Source organism: Cololabis saira, chromosome 3 (genome assembly GCF_033807715.1).
Source record: "Cololabis saira isolate AMF1-May2022 chromosome 3, fColSai1.1, whole genome shotgun sequence".
Lineage (NCBI taxonomy): Eukaryota > Metazoa > Chordata > Actinopteri > Beloniformes > Belonidae > Cololabis > Cololabis saira.
Window position 1 is genome coordinate 28,848,645 of NC_084589.1, and position 18,930 is coordinate 28,867,574.

General features: G+C 39.1%; 1 protein-coding gene across 1 annotated transcript; it reads right to left on the reverse strand.

Annotated features, from left to right (window-relative positions):
• Positions 1-247: 247 nt before the first annotated feature.
• ptpn6 (protein tyrosine phosphatase non-receptor type 6) lies at positions 248-17,514 on the reverse strand. The gene is made up of 16 exons (XM_061717088.1): positions 16,991-17,514; positions 16,601-16,661; positions 14,951-15,073; positions 13,397-13,591; positions 9,077-9,260; positions 8,139-8,255; positions 7,755-7,883; positions 6,048-6,144; positions 5,839-5,918; positions 5,569-5,715; positions 4,108-4,239; positions 3,874-4,028; positions 2,728-2,795; positions 2,471-2,622; positions 2,095-2,159; positions 248-538 (listed from the first exon to the last, which is right to left on the reverse strand). The coding sequence occupies exons 2-16, from the start codon at positions 16,606-16,608 to the stop codon at positions 442-444; spliced, it is 1,749 nt and encodes a 582-aa protein (XP_061573072.1). The 5' UTR covers positions 16,609-16,661; positions 16,991-17,514; the 3' UTR covers positions 248-441.
• Positions 17,515-18,930: the final 1,416 nt, after the last annotated feature.

The window sequence follows — 18,930 nt, forward strand, 5'->3', positions numbered from 1 at the left end:
TATTCACCTTTATGCATATTCATTCTGCACCCTGCATATGTTGTTGAAGAAGATAATCCTTCCTCATGTACGACGACTTTATGTTGATTTGTAACAGGATCTCCTAATGCAAGCGTTATATAGTTAAGAAACCTTTAAACCCGACAGTAAAAACTGGAAGTGTGGTGGTCGATAATAGTAGCTCTTATCAGGGCAGTTAGTATGTCATAAAGACTGTGTTGTCCTTAAATCATTATCAGACACAGTGTACAAACATTATACCTTTATTTTTCAAACACACATCATCCAAGCATTCATGTGGTACATGAAACATCAACAGGTTTTCTCATGATCATTTTTATTTATCTTAATTTATTTTGCATAGGCCCTCCACTTTGTGACTTATTATCTACACAAAAAGAGTGTCTGCATAAATATAACACAATGAAACATCTCTGTCTTCTATCTTTTCTTCACCGATCCACTTTTCTTGTCAGACTTGGACTTTTTCACATCTTTTTTCCCTTTGGACAGATTCTCATAAACATCCTCCTTGTTTCTGTAAAGAGAGCATGACAAGCTGGTTAGTGACTTCCTCAGAGTGAACTTTGTTTTTTTTCTTTACAAAATACAACAGACATGAGTCAGCCTCCCGGGGCTGCGACTGGCTCAGCATGAACCGGCATTTGGGCATTCTTCCATATTCGTAAGTGGATAATTAGAACATTGCTTCCTTTGCATATGGGTCAATGGTTCAGGAGACAAGAGGTCATAGAAACTTTATCTGGTGGTGTAATGGACAAATAAGGTACCATAAGTTTATCTGTAGAGTGCAAAAAAGAAAACAAAAACCTCTGTTGATTTCTATTAAGACAATCTGGGTCAGATTGTGTGTCAGATTGTTAAGGCTGTTGTGTAATGTCCTCTAATTCTTTGAAAAAGGCTTTTAAATTATTATATACAATAAAATGTGTGGGTTCCAACAGCGAGCCAGTTATAATGTAATTTTTCCATCGTGTGGACGGAGTAGTCGGAGGAAGAAGAGTCAGGGAGGTGACTGAAATACAGTCTTCATGTAATAACTATCCTTGCCACAAGAGGGAGCCAAAACCGATGAACGGCACCTTTAAAGTCTTTACATTGTGAGTCAAATAATAATACAGGAGCGTCATGCTGAACACATGGAGTCAGTATCAACAAGAATCCTTCATTTTCCTGTTGTTGCAAGTACATCTGATTATTTTATTGTTGAAAGGCCTTTCAGATTAAATCAATAAAACCAAAGACATATTAGGACATATGAGTATATAGATTTAGACTCCTTCTACTGAGCAAGAATAACTGATACTGACGGTGCGATTGTTATATTCATTGTGAGCGTTTGCAGTTTCGTTTAATTTCAGAGGCCCACTCCTCAAAAAAAGGGGCTGCACAACATGTATAAAGCAACTAAGAAGAAAAAAAGTAAAACTAAACTGTATTAATCCGCATTTGATTTTTCTTTTTCAAATCAGTATTGAAAACCGATAAAAACAATCACTCTGACAACAATTAGCTAAAATTATCTGACAATTTGGTCATGCTGAAACTTGTTTGGGTGTTTTAAACTGCTGGATGCCTCTAGTTACAGTTTAAACCGACTCCACAGACTGGATGTCCACATGGTTAACGACTGATGACATGTGCACACACACTGGAAAACTCCAGGGGCACAGGTTAGACTGCAACACATCTTCTACACACACTAATATGAGTAACAATGCAACGAAAGTAACCTTAAAAAAAAAAAAATGTTTCTTTCTCTCTAGCAAATAGTTTCTTTTATTGCAAAAAGGAATTACTAATGTACAAATTAACAAATTGACAGGGGTAAAGATATGTTAACATTAATATGGACTGCAGCCCTTAGGAAACCGAAGACTGCATCAAAGTCCAGGTGCAGCAACACCCCGTCCTCCCTCCTCCCACAGCTCATAAATACAAACTGCTGACATGACCCTGAAGACAGGGACCAAGTAGTGAATTTTTAAGAAAATAGGGCAGCGTTGTGAAGTTTAGTAAGGTGATGTGAACGTACTTGAGACAGTCAAGTCATACAACTGCGCGCTTACTCACTTTGACACCTTCCTGCTCGCCGGCTGGTGTTTGAGTTGCAGATTTCCATACTCGGTCTCAGTTTGCTGTGAAAAATAGAAACCGAGATGTTTCAGTAATTTCAGATCCAGAATTGTTCAGACACAAAGAACAGTTGTGCTGCTGTTTAAGTTTTTGTGGTTGATTGTTTTATCTCTTTGGGTCAATATTCATCTTTCACAAGCCACTCTGATAACGTATCGCTCTGCTGGCGCTGAACCAGTTAGCCACAATGTTCAACACAGCAAATAAAAGGTCAAAGGCTGATTGACGAATATCTGATTTCATTACTTCCTTATATAAATCCCTCTTCCAGTAATTTGTGACAAAAAAAGGCACCTCGATGCCTTTTTCTTACCATGCAGGCAGTCTCTTTGGCTTTAGTGGTCTGTATGTACTCGGAAACAGCCAGGTAGATGAATTTGTACTGGGGCTCAGTCTGCACCATACCAGAGCGCTGCTCTCGCACCATTTGTATGTATTTTGGTATGTCAATATCACAGTCCAGACCTACAGGCGGACAAAGGAGCAAGATGGAAAGGCAGTATGACAAAAATGGAAGAAAACTTGCATATGATTACTTAAAATATCCCAAAAATGAGTTAATGTTTTTACCAATAGTGTCAATGGTTTCAATGATCATGTCGATAACCACAATTGTGCCCGTCCGACCGATTCCAGCACTGCACAAATACACAGAGCACAACACCATTTATAAATCTTTAGATCAATAGAGGCGAGCTGCAACTGAACAAGTGAACATATCTACAGACGTGTTGCATCACCCCTGATACGGTGAAGGAAGTTCAGCAACAAGACAACTGGTAAGCAGGAATATGACCAGGGTGAACACAATGATTGGTCAAAGTGCAATTTTAGCGCGTATGGAACGCTAAAGTTACAACAGTTATTGCTGAAGAGGACATGAAAGTTGGTGAAGAAAAAAGATGGTAAACTATTAACTCGTAATGCAGATATTTCCCACAAAGGCTCAAATGTTAAATGATATCCCTGATGGAAACTGAGTCCCTGAGCTTCAGGAAAGCGTAACATTTCATAGAAATCCCTCCAATTGTTGTCAGAGATAAAGAGGTCAATGTCTCCTTTATTGTAAACATAAATATGGTATTTTATTTTAATAATTTAATCTTCAATAGCAGCATTTTTGCTAATCCCTCAAAATGGTTCCACTTCTTGCCATCTCTGGGCTCCTCCAAACACCTCTCAGTACCAGCGTCCCTCTGAATATGCAGTGGAGACAGCCGACGCCAATCTACTAGCTGATCATGTCTTTAACTTTTATCACAACTGAAGCAAGTGGGTTTTTAAAAACTTTTAACAAAGTGAACGTGCACTTTTACCATGAACGTTCATAATACGTGCATAATAATAATAATGAGTCCCCTTTGTGAAAGAAAGTTTAGTTGTTTTTTTTAATGTGGAGCTTTGTGGACATAATACACTAAAGTATATTAAAAAAAAGAATAATACAATAATGATCAAAAAAGAATAATAATTATAAAGAAGCACAAAAAGTTTCAGTTTTCCTAATGTCACACTGGGAAAATTCCCAGCAGGATAAACTCTTAGTGGACCTGAAACTCTTTGTTTAGTTAGTACTGAACTAATCTTAATCCTGGAAATATGTTTGTTTTAACCTAAAACCTTACAGTATTATCATTAAACATGATTATAAATCATACGCTTTGTTACAGGATTTCGATACAAAACTATGAGATATTTTTTTCATCTGCCGAGTACCTGCAGTGGATGATCATGGGGCCAGTGTCGGCATATTCAGCCTGTTTCATATTCACTTGGGTGAGGAAGCTGAGGACACCGCCTGGCTCGTCGGGAACGCCGTGGTCAGGCCAGCTGAGGTACTGGTAGTGCCATATGGTACGGGAACGTTTTGGCTGGGAGTGAAAGAAAAACTAAGTCAGAATACCAAAGAGATAAGACATAGGTAAGAGCGAGGTCAGAGGTCGGTGTCACCTGTTTCACATGAGTGAGCTCCAAAACTCTGACCAGGTAATCAGCAGCTACCGTCTCCGACTCGCAGGACACCACGTAAGGTCCTACCTCCTTTGCTTCGTGAAGCTTCGGCCAGTATGGCACACATTTATTCTGCACAAAAAGAGGAAATCAAATAAGTGAAATTTATTGTCATTTAAGAAGTAAAGCACTCTGTGACTGGCTCTGCATGTTTTCACTGTAGTATTTGAGGTTATCTGCATTAACAACCTATAAACGAGATTAGAGTGATCGACAGCTTTGCTTATTTCCATTTACATCACTAATCCTGTTAATACTTAAGACTTAGTTTTGACAAAGACTCTAATATGACATCCGTGCAAAGTTAATGCATATGCAATCTGACATATGAATAAAAGAAGGTGCATCACAGCAAGTTTATATTTTCAAGGAAAAAAGTACATAATCTTTGATTCTAAGATCATATGTATCAGAATATGATCGAAAAAAAAATCTTGTTGTCAATAAGCCTTTAAACTGAGTAGATACAGTCTCAGATGAATGCGACATATTACACTGGAACTGTGGAAATCTGAGCACACCCATGACTGAAAAGCTCGCAGAAGCACCTTCAGCAGGAGTGACTTAAACTAATCATTTCCTGTACGGCGTCCTCAGTCTCCAACATTATTGTGGAGGACTTTACAAACTACTTCAGTTACTGCAGTCCAACTACTTTACTTCAGTTTATCAAGGTTTTTAGACATTAATTTATGCGCCGCAGCATTTCAGTCAGGCTGAGATCTGGACTTTGACTGTGCCACCCAACGGACCTCCTGCCTGTAGATTTGCTGGCGTGCTTAAGATCACTGTCCTGTTGCATTTCAGTCAAGCTTTAGCTGTTGGATAAATGTCCTTACATTTGATATACAGAGGAGTTCAGGGAGGAGTCCTTCACCCTCCATCACTGTGCTAGGCAGAAGCTTGGTAAATGTATTTAGTATTTTCCAGTGCCTTCTTCTTTTATTAATATTTCATTTTTTTAAACAATGAACTCCAAAGAGTTTGGAACTGATCCTAAAACCCTTTCCACATTGCTTATTTAAGATCTGATGCTGATGTCTTTCCTTCTTGGCATTGTGTTTCCAGTTGCTGCTCAACACTCTTATTTCCTTCAGTAAGCAGTAAGAGTGTTGTTTAGTTTAGTTTTACACAATGCAAAATAAAATAATGACACAATACCCAATTGTATCAGGTGTGGAACAGGTGCTTTTTTGTTTCAGTGTTTTTTTTAAATTGTGCACACATTTTTATTTTAATTATTATTTATTTTAAATTTTCCCATACATATATACTTAGTTGTAACTGGTATAATTTCCCTTCTCAGAGTCAAGATGTTGACTCAGTTTGTGGGAGTTTTGCAATTTTTTTTAAAGCATTTTAAGAATTTCATTTTTAACAGCGTCTGCGATCAATACCCACCCGTCCTTTCTCCACCTCTCTTGTTGTCATAACGATCACACGCGTTTTCTCCTGCCATACCATCTGCCAGAAATCGTTGACAGTTGTCAATAGACATCCCTGAGTAGCAATGTATTGCTTCTGTCCTCCTGGCTCCCGCAGTTTGTTCTGCAGACACGTAAAAGCAGTGAATCGATGCACAACCACAATCAGCACAACAACACTGACAGTTTTCTGTCATCTTTGATGTCATACTGCGTTTACGGCAAGGCCAGTGACTTTGGGACTTACTATCACATAGTTGGCATTGATGTAATCTGAGCCCACGATGTTAGGATCAGTGTCCTTCAGGGTGACTCTGGTGTCGTTGACTTGTGAGAGGAAAAAACAAGTGGGTGGAGTGAAGAACAAGTATGAAAAAGTTTGGTCTCGGTCTGGTTTATATTCACATGTGGGGTGTTATTTATAGGATAACAAAGTAGATAAAAAAAAAAACTCACAGGGAAGAATGTTCTTGTATCTGTTTTTGCTTTTATTTTCCGCTCTTTGGCCTTCCTCCCTGCTCTTCTTGACCTTCGCCTCCAACTTCTGAAGAGCCTGCCAAGAGGAACAGATACCAGTTATGTCACAGTTAAACTGATACTGATACATAAACTAATACTGTACATTATTATTGTGACAAACATGCAAAATGAACAGATTTGACAGTTTTCCCCCAAATGAGGAGCAATATAGCTTCACAATTCCAACACTGAGAAGATTGCACAATAATGGCTCTGACTGTTACTTAATCAAATAAGCTGGGAAGGAAATAATAATAAGTACTTGTACTTTACTTGTACTTTACTAAAACATTTCCGTCTAATCCTTTACATTAATTGGAACCCTTTGGTTACTGCTGTATTTCCCTTTGGAATAAAAACTGTACACAACTGATTATAAAACAAGCTTTTCTAAGACACACTGGTGGTTTCCAGTCTTTCCAACGCTTGACAACGCGTGGGCAGAGTTCAGATCTTTAGTTGTTTTCCAGGTCCAGCAGTCCCATTCACATAAATAAAAGCCCAGATGATTCAGTCTGCTGGGTTTTTCTTTATTTTTCTGCTATTAATCATCTAATGCCCCCAGACTTTTATCTGTTGTCCTCGTATATAAATAATAATAATAATAATAATAATAATAATAATAATAATAATAATAATAATAATAATAATAATAATAATAATAATAATAATAATAATAATAATGTCATTTAGCAGATGCTTTTATCCAAAGCGACTTACATCTGAGAGAACAAACACACAGGGAGCAATTAGGGTTAAGGGCCTTGCTCAGGGGCACAAGGTGGTTCATCTTGGTTGTCATTCTGGACCTTGAACCTCCTCCAGACCCAAGCCCACCTCTGTAGCCACTAGACTACCACTCCCCTCAAAAATGCACGTAAAGTGGGTCATTTAAAAACACTGATGCTCCCGTATTGATCCAAACCAGGACTTTGACACTGACGACATGTTGCTGTTGATAATTCTGCTCTTTTAACCGAAGTACATTTCTGTAGTCACACTTTTCCTTCAGTAAGGGGTTTAAATTCTTTCTTCCCTATTTTAGTTGAATGAATTAATAATAGTTTTAATGATAATCATTACTAACTAAAAATGTTCAAGCCCCCCCCACCACAAATTTCCACATCTTCTTTCAAAAACCAATATCTGGGTTTCTTAAAGCCAATTGATCTGAACGTGCAGTCCATAGATTAAACTTTGAGCTAATCCTAACAAGTGGAGCAATACAAAACTTAACAAAAGCTCCACTTAAAACCACCAGCATTTTAATTGAACAAAAAAAATAAAAATCACAATAATGGGATTTTTAATTCTGTTTAAAATCATGATTGCTTTTGATTTAAATACTGATGACACCTGATTAATCTGAAACACGGCCGTCACAAAACCGTCTGAGTGATAGTATAATTACGGTTCCAGGGTGCAGCTCCTGTATTCCCCCTCCACAAGATGGTGGTAAACCCCCTTTACACTCGTTATTACCCGCATGAATGAGGTCAGAGGGAAAAGACTCATCAGCAAAGCTAGGAATGTCTAAGATGTCAGATGGTGAATTTATTTAAACGGCTTCAGGAGAATTCGATTTCCTTCAAGGAAAACCAAGCATCTCGGTGCAAAGGTCACCGAGGCTGACTTAAACCTTACATCAAACTCCTCCCAGAAGCCCGCCTTGCTCTTCATCCCCTCGCCATCCTCCTGCTGCTTTGCGGTCTGGTCCAGCTGCTTGACTCTGCTCTCGATGTCCGCTGCATTCACCCTGGTGGAGTAGTAGGGCTGCCCACACAGGACGGGGTGCAGGGAGGGTAGGGGGAGAAAAAGAAAGAAAGGTCAATGAGCACCTCACGCAGCATTATCATAAAAACAAGAGCAAACATGTGAGTAATATTTCCTATCTGTGGCCTGCGTTGGTCTCCTTTTCAAGTAAGACACAAAGTTACATTTCTGTTCTTTGCAGTTCACAGACAGTTGCTTTGTTGATTTTTGCGGCGACGTGAAAAGCGTAACATTCTGATACGATTGATTGTTCACCTGTTTGAGATAAACCCAGTTTCCGGAGACCTCCTCGATGCCTTTGCGTTTGTAGAACTCCACTAAATCTGTCAGCGTGTCGAACATTTCTGAGCCTCCCACCGTGTACCGGTCATTCTGTGAACACACACAAACTGTTTTACATGCACTTCCACGCAGAGAGCGATCTTAGTCAGCTCATGTGGTGAAGAGATAAGCTATAAGGAACCTAAACATTTTGCGAAAGAAGTGGAAATTCACACACTTATAATCAAACCTTATAATCAAACATGATAAAAAGATATTTCAAAAATAATGTAGACAAAAGTACAGAACACCTCTTGCAGAGGACTTTCTGGCATGTGACCACACTTAATTTACAAAAGGGGCGATAAAACAGATTTTCTCAGGGTTAAAGGCTTGAATGTGCACTAATTTTGTCACACTTCAGTGTTTGGAACCTTCAGCAGAAACAAACTCGGGGGATTAGCACGCAGCACGGCCAGGAAGCTCACCTGATCCCAGATGCGTGCTTATGAAAAGACCTTTATTCCGCTAATCTCACATTAATCTTCTACACCCCAGCAGTGTGCCGAAACAATGCAGGCCATTTAAATAAGAGCTGAATGGCGTTTTCTGTGAGAGCAACCATAGCTAAAAATGAAATGCAAAAGTCCTGATGGCGACTGATGCTGGAAGCATATGCCTCATGAAAATGAGATGCAATGCAAACAAATAACAGGTCTGGTCTTTTTTTTTCCAAAAATAAAGTTGTCAAACATCTGAAAGCTAAAATATAAGCAAAAATCTCTTATTGCATTAGACTGGGAAATTAGCTCAACTCTGGAACATCCCTCAGTGTTTTTATGTGACACTAATCTGTTTCAGGCTCTTAAATCTTTATGTATTTACTGCAACACAGACAAGACTTTCCACACAGATTTAGGACAAGCACCGACCTGGCACATTATCTTGATGTGGGACACCCTCTTTCCTCCAGTTTTGCTGATTTCGTCCGTCAGAACGGAGAGGACAAAATCTCCGGGTTTGGACATAGACTCTCTGACCAGGAAGGTCCCCGGCTCGTCTCGTGCAGTGAGCAGCTTTTCCGCGTTGGGGCCCGACAGATGACCATGGTACCACCTGCAGAGCGAGCACGCCACAGGTCATGATGCTCTCTAGCACACTTTTTTTTTTAAAGATAGTCATGCCCTGAGCTAAACTGGGGTTGTTTGTGGTCACGGTTCATGGCTGGGACCTGAACAAAGACAGATTTTCAACTTGTAAAAACATTTCTCAGAGAGGGTAATCTTGGGTTTTCACGCTTGTGGTGCCTGAAATACATATGAATGATTGTTGTCTTTGAACCCTCTGTGGGGTGCCAACCGTTGAGACTGTGACTGCAAAGGGAAATGCGTCCTTTCGTCTATTCAAGGCTCAACAGCTGCCAGAAGCACACTGATGGTTTTCACATGGACCGTTGGGCCATACTGTACAGTGAAAGCCACGATAAGAGTTAAAAACAGCTAAAAAGCACACACAGATGTGGGCTAATATAAGCAGGACAAATATATTTATGTCTACCCCTTTACACTTAATCGTTGTGTGTTCTTGTGTGTGTTTGAGCTGAGTGTGACTTAATTTTAGGCACACTTCTCGATTTCTTCTTCTAAACTTCCTGCGTTGCGGTCGGAAAATTTCTGATGACAGATTTCGTGGCTGAAAAGGACAAAGTATTTATAGCCTTCCCCCTTTCGATATGTGACATTCACAGACACCCGTTCCTTGGCACCCCCCCCCCCAACCCCACCACATTAGTCTACATCATGCCGCGTATGGCTTCTTAAATAATTTCTCCACTTTACTGTTAAACCAAATGGATGTTGTTACAAAACATTGAATAAGACTAAGACTGTGGGTTTGTTCTTTTGCATCAGGTTGAGCACAAAACCAGGCTGTGTTTCCTTGTGCATTTTGCTTTCAGAAGTTAAAGAGGAGCGATGGCTGATGCAGGACCGCACAAGTTTAAGTAAGCACGCACGTGAGGTAGAAGTACATCAACTAAGATATGAATTGTTGTTGTTTTGTTGTTGTTTGCACAACAAGGTGACCCGCTGAGCTGCGTGTAGTCACGCTTCGCTAAGATGACAGAGAGCGTGTGGCAGATGAGGAAGATAGCGGCTGAGCAAGAACATGATGGAGCATGCAAGAGAGGAAGACAAACAGGGTCTGGCCATTGCTTTCAAAAGTGTCAAAACTTAAAGTTTCCAACCGCAGCAACAAAAGGGAAGTTAGACAACTGACAGAGAGAGAGAGAGAGAGAGAGACAGAGAGAGAGAAAGAAGGACAAAGGGGTAAGGCATAACGTATATCTTCCAGCTGAAGTGAATTGCTGTCACACACTCGTAAAAATATAATAGAAAGTCATGTCCTCCTCGACTCGTGCAACTGTGCAAGTTTATCACAACTAACAGTATCGGCCCACGGCTGCTCAGTGTTTCCAGCTGGGAGGAAAACTCCCATCAGGTAGCTCTCAAGGGATCCACATGTACCCATCAAGAGGCACAGCAGAAAAATATATATATTACAGAATAATATCAATATCAGTTATTTACATTACGTCTGTTTTTTTGACAAACAGTTCAGGGTGATGGGAGTTGTTTGACATACTTGCAGATGCAAACTATCTGCATTATCTTGCTTCTATATTTAGAAAGCAGGCACCTGCCAAAGAGAGCGTTCGGCAAAAAAGAACAAAACGAGAGAATTACAGTAACAAGAACAGCAACATGTCCATATGGCAGTTCTGCATTTAAAGACCCAATTAAAGTATTAATTGTGAAGTATCCTTTTTGTCAGAGTACATTAATCCAATTTAAATTGACTCCAACATAAAGTAGCATCTCTTTATACAACAAGCATTTCAATATTCCGTTCAACACTGTATACAAACTTTCTTTTTTTTCCCGTCAATGTAATGATTTTCTCATTTTCGGTTCCCTTAATGCAAAATCTCTAAAAATATGTTTTTGGACATTGCGTCTTTCATGCAAAATCTTTACAAAATCTTTACTGCACCGTTTCGTTATTTTTTTATTTGTTGTTGTTTTCTTTTTTTAGGAAAAACTAAGAAAATAAAGGTGCTTTGATTCTTTTAATGTGCAAACGCCCTCTTGGTATGATTTACCGCGGTGAGTGATAAAAAACATTGCTGCACCAGCTCCATTAACCTTTACGACACTGTGCTGCAAAATGGGACATGTGCAGACCAGAAGCAGAATCTGCACTGAAAGGACATTTTTGGAGATTCAATATCCACTTCCTACCAGTAGAAGAATAAAAAGCTTGCACTTTAATTCAGAAACTGCGTATTTTTGTATCGCTAACTAAAATGACATGCTCTTCTTGCATGACATTTAATTAGGTGCTGCTAATCTATAATGAATGTGAATGTCACAAAATACCAGAACTGATATTTAAAATGAATGACATGTTGATGCCCACACAAAAACAATAATTCCAACTTAATTAATACTACTGTCTTTTTTACATTTTCAATGAATGTGTCATAAACATTGTTTCCTGACAAACTTAATCAAACAGATGAATTCAAGTATTTTCTTGGCATTAATATCTTTTCTTGTTTTGGTCACAAACAAAACAGCTCCCTATTATATAATATTTAACCTGTTTTATTTTCCTTTGCTTGTGTTGTAATAAACTGTTTAACTCCCCTACTCAAATATCTTTTCCACTCAATGTCACTACACCTGAATATTTCATCGTCACTCATTTTTTGGCACTAAAAGGACACATTCAAATGTTTCTGCCTAAAAAAATGAACGCTGAGCTCTAATAAATCCGAGTTTTTGATATGAATGTGTCGTCATGTGAATAAGAAGTGCACCACATTATTACATTTTTCAGTACAGGGACAGAAAAAATGCCTAAAATCAGGTTACTACAGTCACAGAAGAATGACAACTCATGACATATGACACAATGTCATCATTTTTAAAAAATAGGTTTGTTTAAAGCAAAAAGGCAGAACAACGAGAGAAAAGCTACATGAGTGATAGACTCAGGTGTTTCTCATTCATGCCATCATCAGGAGTTTGGAGCCAGATGTGGTCAAACGTGCAACTCAAACAATTGTGACCCAGAAGAAACGCGAAATATCCAAAACAGACATTAGGGCTGTAGGATATTTAAAAAACATGTGGTATGATAAAATGTGATGACTTGCAATATATAAACCAATAATTCAGTTTATGTCGTTAATGTCTTTCTGAAACTGACCCCTGGCAGGAAATAGCCCATGCAGATGCCAAATAAAATGTATTATATTATATATTATTCCTATTCCAGCAAGATGGTTTTATTAGAAATAAATAAGTAAATAAAAAAAATGTTCCCTGCGCAACTAAATTTGTCATGTTAATTTAGATGCTAATTGCATGTAAATTAGCATCTAAATTTAAATCTTGGGCAGCCAGAATAATTTATTCATATACAGAGTTTGAATGTAAGGCACTTGGAAAATAAAAACAATGTTTTTTTATGTTTTGGCAAAACTGATATTGAGCATGCACGTCAATATAATGTGCAGCAGAACTAATTAAAGTAATTTAGGGTAATTTTGTGTCCAGCAGTTAACATCTGAGCTTGACAACACATTTCAGATTCAGGCAGAAGGAGGAGGTGTAATTTTTTAAGTCAGTTCCACATCCTTTTTCAGAGAGTGGCAAGTCTCTGAACTCTGTTGTTCTTTAATTACTGAATATTTCCTCCTGAACACTACAGGTAAGAAGTTAATCATTTACCCAAATAAATATTTCGATAAGATGTAGCTATGTTTCAGTAAAATATTTGAGTAAATGCATAAACTGTTAACCTTTTCACATCTTATCCAAAGCCTGCAGCAGTTAAGCAGATGCACCGGTGAAACCTCAAAAACAAGCTTTAGATGACAAACACAGACCTCTTTCCCCCAGAGAAAAAGATTAATGCAGTATTTAGTTTTTAATGTCTGTGTCTTTGTATCTCGTTTTGTATTCTGGACCCAGTGTCTGCAAATAAAGTTTATATATATAAATTTACTAACCGACAAACAGTTGGTTTGATGGTCACAACTGACGTTATACGATTTTAACCACATAACCAAACACCGCTGCACCTAACTCGAGGACGCCAGTTCTCACAGAAAAACCTGAATGTGGGAGACCTTAAACTCCCTGGTGGCTGAAAGTGAATGCTTAAGAGACATGAAGAGCACAGACCTCTCAGTGGTGGGGTCGGACGAGTTGAAGGGATATTTGAGCTCGATGAGAGTGCCGTCCTTGTCCTGGAGGTTGCCGCTCTCCGATGTGTAGTAGTCCACCAGCTCCGACAGCGTGGCAAACTTCTCCCCCCCATACAGGTCGTAGAAGTCTCCTGTGTTTTGGATGCGGATGTGGGTCACCGTATCAGCCAACCTGAAGAGGAAAAAAACAATCATACCACACCAACCAAACTGTTGTATGTTCTGTTTTTAAACAGAACACTTTCTGATGCCGTGCAGTATGAAAGACGGCACAATTTTAGGTTCTTAAAGTTAATATCTTAGGCCCCAATTCACATCATCACATTTAATTGGTTTGGTTTTCACAGATTCTGCATCTTCACCTTCACTGATTTTTAGCGATACATATATTTCATGGAAACTTTTACTTGAAGTGAGAGAGGAGCCATAATTCATGAATGTATTTGGTTGAATTAGAATGCAGCACCATCACTTTTGTATAGTTGAAAGTTTCCATCAGAAGTGTGTTGCATGTCATTCTCATAGGAGGGAACTCATGAAAGACAAAAGGATGTGTTAAAACAAAAAAAAAAGCCATGTTTTGCAACTTGGGGCTCAACATTTCCTTTAGAGGAACTTTGACGAAGGAGCCACGGGTCAGACCACCATTTAATTAGTGAACGACCCACTTTACCATCTGCAGGTATTGTCGCTTGAAACAAAGGAAAGTCCCTAATGCTTTCAATTTTTTTTTAATGACATGAGAAAAGGTTAAAAAAAAGTAGAACACAACCAATTATTTTTGTATTTTATTTATTTATTTTGGCTCTTCTGTTTTTCTCACCAGTTTATGAGAAGAGATCTCCTTGATACTAAATGCTGCCCCTATAACTGTCACTCAACTGCATCAGTGCAAATGTTGCTCATTAAATCAAAATCTTCACCTTTGAGAAGAACAGATTGTAGTCCTGTGTTGTGTAAAACTTCATATTTGAATAAATTCAAGTTCACAGATGGTGTCAGTTGAGCCTATTGTTCAGAAATGTAAGATCTGGTGATACTTCTGCAAAAATCTACACAAAAATCTGCTCAGTGTGGATCCCATGGCATTACAAATTTCAGACTTATCTCAGATTGATCATCTTGTCCTACCTGTTAAGAATTTAAGATTCTGTCATTTGAAGGAAAAAATTGATTTCCAAGTTCACTAAAGCATCTATCTTCCAATTGCAGATAGATACTGATAGCATCTATCGAATGTCGTCACATTTACGGTCAAACACGGTCACATTTCACTAAAAGTTGATTGTATCATGCGCCTGTGGTGCAGTGCAAAAAATTATTTCCATTCCAGTGTTTAGCTCATTACTTCATTTTTGTGATAAACGGTAACAGTCTGTAACTGAATCTAGGAAGAAAAGCAGCCGTAGATGTAAGAGTCCAGTTTTTGCAGCTTCTGTCACGCTGAACCATCCACATGGGTGGAACTTAATCACGTCCAGCAATGAAACGAGAGGTGCAAAAGTTCGGTTTTGGTGCTTTCAGTTATTACCTGACAGACAGGGAAAAATCTCCAACATTTTTCCTGCTGGGTCGAGCCAAGAAACTGCCAGGCATGCCTCGATCCTTCAGCATCGTCTCAGCCTGCAGGCCTGTGATGTCTCTGTGGAACCACCTGCATCAGCACACAGGCGGTAAGGGTACAGGCACTATAACTGCACCCAGTGCAGACAAAAATTACTGATAGTAAATTTGCATCAGATAAATCTGAAACGCACGCAACACAGACTGACACCAAGACGGCCACTGGGCTGCGTCTGCGTGTTATTGAGCTTAGGAGTATCATGACATTATTTGACAGAATAAAATAGCTCCAGAAACAAATAAGCTCCAACCCAGAAATACGACTGCAGTTACCCAACACCGGAAAAAACATTTTAGTACAGCAGGAGACGCTGACCACATGAGACTATTTCTATTTCAATGCTTCTTGTATCCTAAACATAAACACTTTTGGATCCTTTTGCTGTTAAGGTTTAGTTAAAAACTTTAAAAAGGCTGCTGTGGCATCTGCTAACCGGTGGGAAATTTTCAGGTGGATCTTTACAAGTTTTTTGGTGAAACAATTAATGGATTTATTGACAACGTCACAAATACAGAAACAAATAACATGATTACATTTTTTAAGTGCTTATTCTTCATCTAAAAGACTTTGCAGCCGGTGTTATTTATTCTTCTCACTTTGACGTAAACACCGTTCATTTTAGCCACTATAACTTCAAAACCTTAATCAAAACTTAAACTGAAGGCTGCAGAACTAACATTATTATATATTTTGTTATATCATAAACATACAAAGATGTAGCTCAAAACCCTGAACACCTCTGGGCTATAACAGCGTGCAGCAGCACCGTGGATTCACTCAGCATACGGACCAAGTTTGCTCAAGTTTGATTAAACGCCTTTACTTTTGGTAAAAATGTAAAGCTTTTATTATTTATATATATATATATATATATATATATATATATATATATATATATATATATTTTGTTTATTTCGGTCATTTCCAAAATAAGAATTCAAATACAAAAGAAATGAAAGAAAAGTTGTAGTTCTTAAAGGCTACGGGTGCAATTAACCTCAGGTTTCACTATAATCGCTCTCTGCAGCCCAATCAGGTTTTATCTTAAATTAAAATAATTTCTCAGTTTACATCCTTTAAAGTAGATATTTGTTTGTAGTGTTTTCACAATATATTGACCCTTAATATCAAATTGTATGACAAACTGTAAAGAAATGTTACAGATTATACTGAAAGAGCATCTGGAATACCGCCGATACACATGCCTTTAACTCCTTCGGCTGTTACACAAGAAATGAATTGAGAAACACATTCACATAACAAATAGTGACAATTCCAGCAGAAAATGTTGATACAAAGGGGATGTTTAACTCCACCACTGAACTTAATCATCATTTCTGACACATTTTCTTTTCTAGATCACACACCGCTGAGCACACAAGGCATGACAAGCTGCATGATAGAGGAACAGAACAGGACGAGCTGACAGCTGGTGAAAGACAGAGAGAAGGAGGAATGGAAACAGAGAAGTTCTCATCACGCCTTGCACCAAACGCACCGAATAAAACCAGACACGATGAACGCAGCGTTATGGTGTCCAGCAGAGGCTTGACTTACCGGACCATGTTGTCTCGGCTTTGTTTCAGGACAAGACGGATCGATGGGCTGTCACTCGTACCTGTGTCACATGTGCAGACAAGCATAAGTATCGTGGGTCTAATGTCATGAACATGGAAAACATGAAACAAAGTCAAATTTAAAAAGAAGTCTCTTTAACTACTTCCTCACTTTATGACTGGCTTACATCTCTGTACGCTCTTTCGCAGTCTAACTTACCCTGATGTTGACATCTTTTTTTAATCTAATATCAGAAATGTCACCTTTATCTCTCTGTGTTTTAGCATATTTACAAAACATCCAGCAACCCAGACTTTCCCTACACTCACACTTCCCTGTACTCAGTCCTCTTCCTAGTCTACCCATGTTTGAAAGTACGCCAACACTTACTCTTCTCAGCTGCTCCTGAAAACAACTGGCGCGCACCGAGATGTCCACACTGTATACGTCCGTCTCCCCTCCTCTGTCGTTCTCTCTCTCGCTCTCCCCTTCCTTCCTTTTTACGTCTCCTTTCACAAAGTAGTGAAAGCAAGACAGGAACCAAAATAGCTGACGAGCCGGAATTCCTCCAGCAGAAAGAGGTTTGGTTTTTTTTCTTTTTTTAATAAAAACCACAACTAAACATAATCGCATCTAAGAGCAGAGACGTCTCAACTCCATCACTTGGGTTTCCTGTGCAGATCTCAACACGGGGCCACAGCGGGGCTGGTTCCAACGGCTCCATTCATTGGTGAATCATGAGTGACCAATTACTCCATCGTAACTGCAGGGATGAAACAAATACAGAGATTGAGACTCCAGCGCCTTCGAGAGCAAGCCTGCTCCTAGTCGAACAGAGAATATTTGCCAAAGTTCAACCCCGTCGCTTGTTTGCTCTTCACTTCCAGGTGTGTATGCCAGTGTGCATCTAACACACAAAGTTCAGTGTCACAAAACACTTCCTCATTTGCAGATCGACCTTCCCCCCCGCTACATATGTGAGTGTGTGGGCGTGTGTGTGCTGCTTTTAGCCTTTAAACCATTGGCAAGGCTGACTTGCCACTACTAACTCAATAACTGCGAGGAGAAAATGATCTACAGCTACGTTCCTTGTGAGCGCGCTGAGCTCGTCGCAGTGTTTCACAGATAGGCTTGCTCACCTTGCAGTGCAAATCCACAGACAACAGCACGGCGACAAAGGTTCTTCCACAGCACAAGCGCACATTTTATGTCCTCTGAAACAAACAATCTGCATTTAACTTGTAAATCATTTCCACCAACAAAACGCTCCGGCGGCCTTATCTGCGTTCATGCAAAATCCCTTTTCCAAGCCAGTGAACTAACTGTGGCGTTTTTAATTGTGAAATGTAAACTACTAAAACTTGGGACACAAAGTAGAGCAAAAAGAGGAGAAAACTACAATGTGTAGTACGCTGTTGCCCCTCCTTGCCCCCTACACACACAAACACACACGCACACATGCAGCCCTGCAGGTGCCGTCGTGGTTAACGCCAGCTACTGCAGTTTGCGTTGTTTTCCTCTCATGTTTCTCATGTTTAGCAGTTAGAGCTGCTTTGGCTCGCCTCCTCTCCTCAGCACGACGCAGCTCTACATGCGAAGGTGCAGGACAAATGCAGATATGTGCCAAACGGCACGGGGGTGATGGTTTTCTCGCTGTTCTCACAGCCGCAGACTCACAAGGACGTTTGCCCAATTCTGTCAGTTCTCTGCGTGTTGCAACGCATCAAAGTGCTCGTGTTGAGAAGATTTTACTGTTTGTTCAGTTTTGCTGCTACAGAAAACAAAATAAAGTTCTGAAAGATTCAGTGGTTAAAATAGAGAGTATTTACTTTTTAATGTTATGCTGCTTAAGATCTCAGTAGGAATATTGTCATTTCTAGGCAACGGCTTTAGTTTAGGATGAGAAATGTAAGTAATTGTGCTACATAAAAAGCTTTTAAAATTAATCACAAGTATTATTATACTGGAAAGCGAAAGAGTGTTTCTTCTACAGATGGAAATGTATTTCATTTGGCCAATAAAGCTAATTTTTTGCAGTATCCTATCTTTTGAAAAGTTTGGGGGAGTTATTCCTGGTGAATCAGCATGGATGAGGTGCTTTTGTTTTAATACTGATTGGTAAAAAAAACTTTTACATGACATATTCTTGAATTTGCCGGTGTGTAGTTTACTTTAACTGGAAAAACTGGCAGTCCAACTTAAGATAGTTTAGTTGTTTTTTTTTTGTTTAATTTTTCAATGACAATATATAATCTTGTGCACATTATTGGTTTTATTTCAAGTAGCGAAGAAGTATCCAAAACTAAATTCAGCTGCATACACAGATTCAT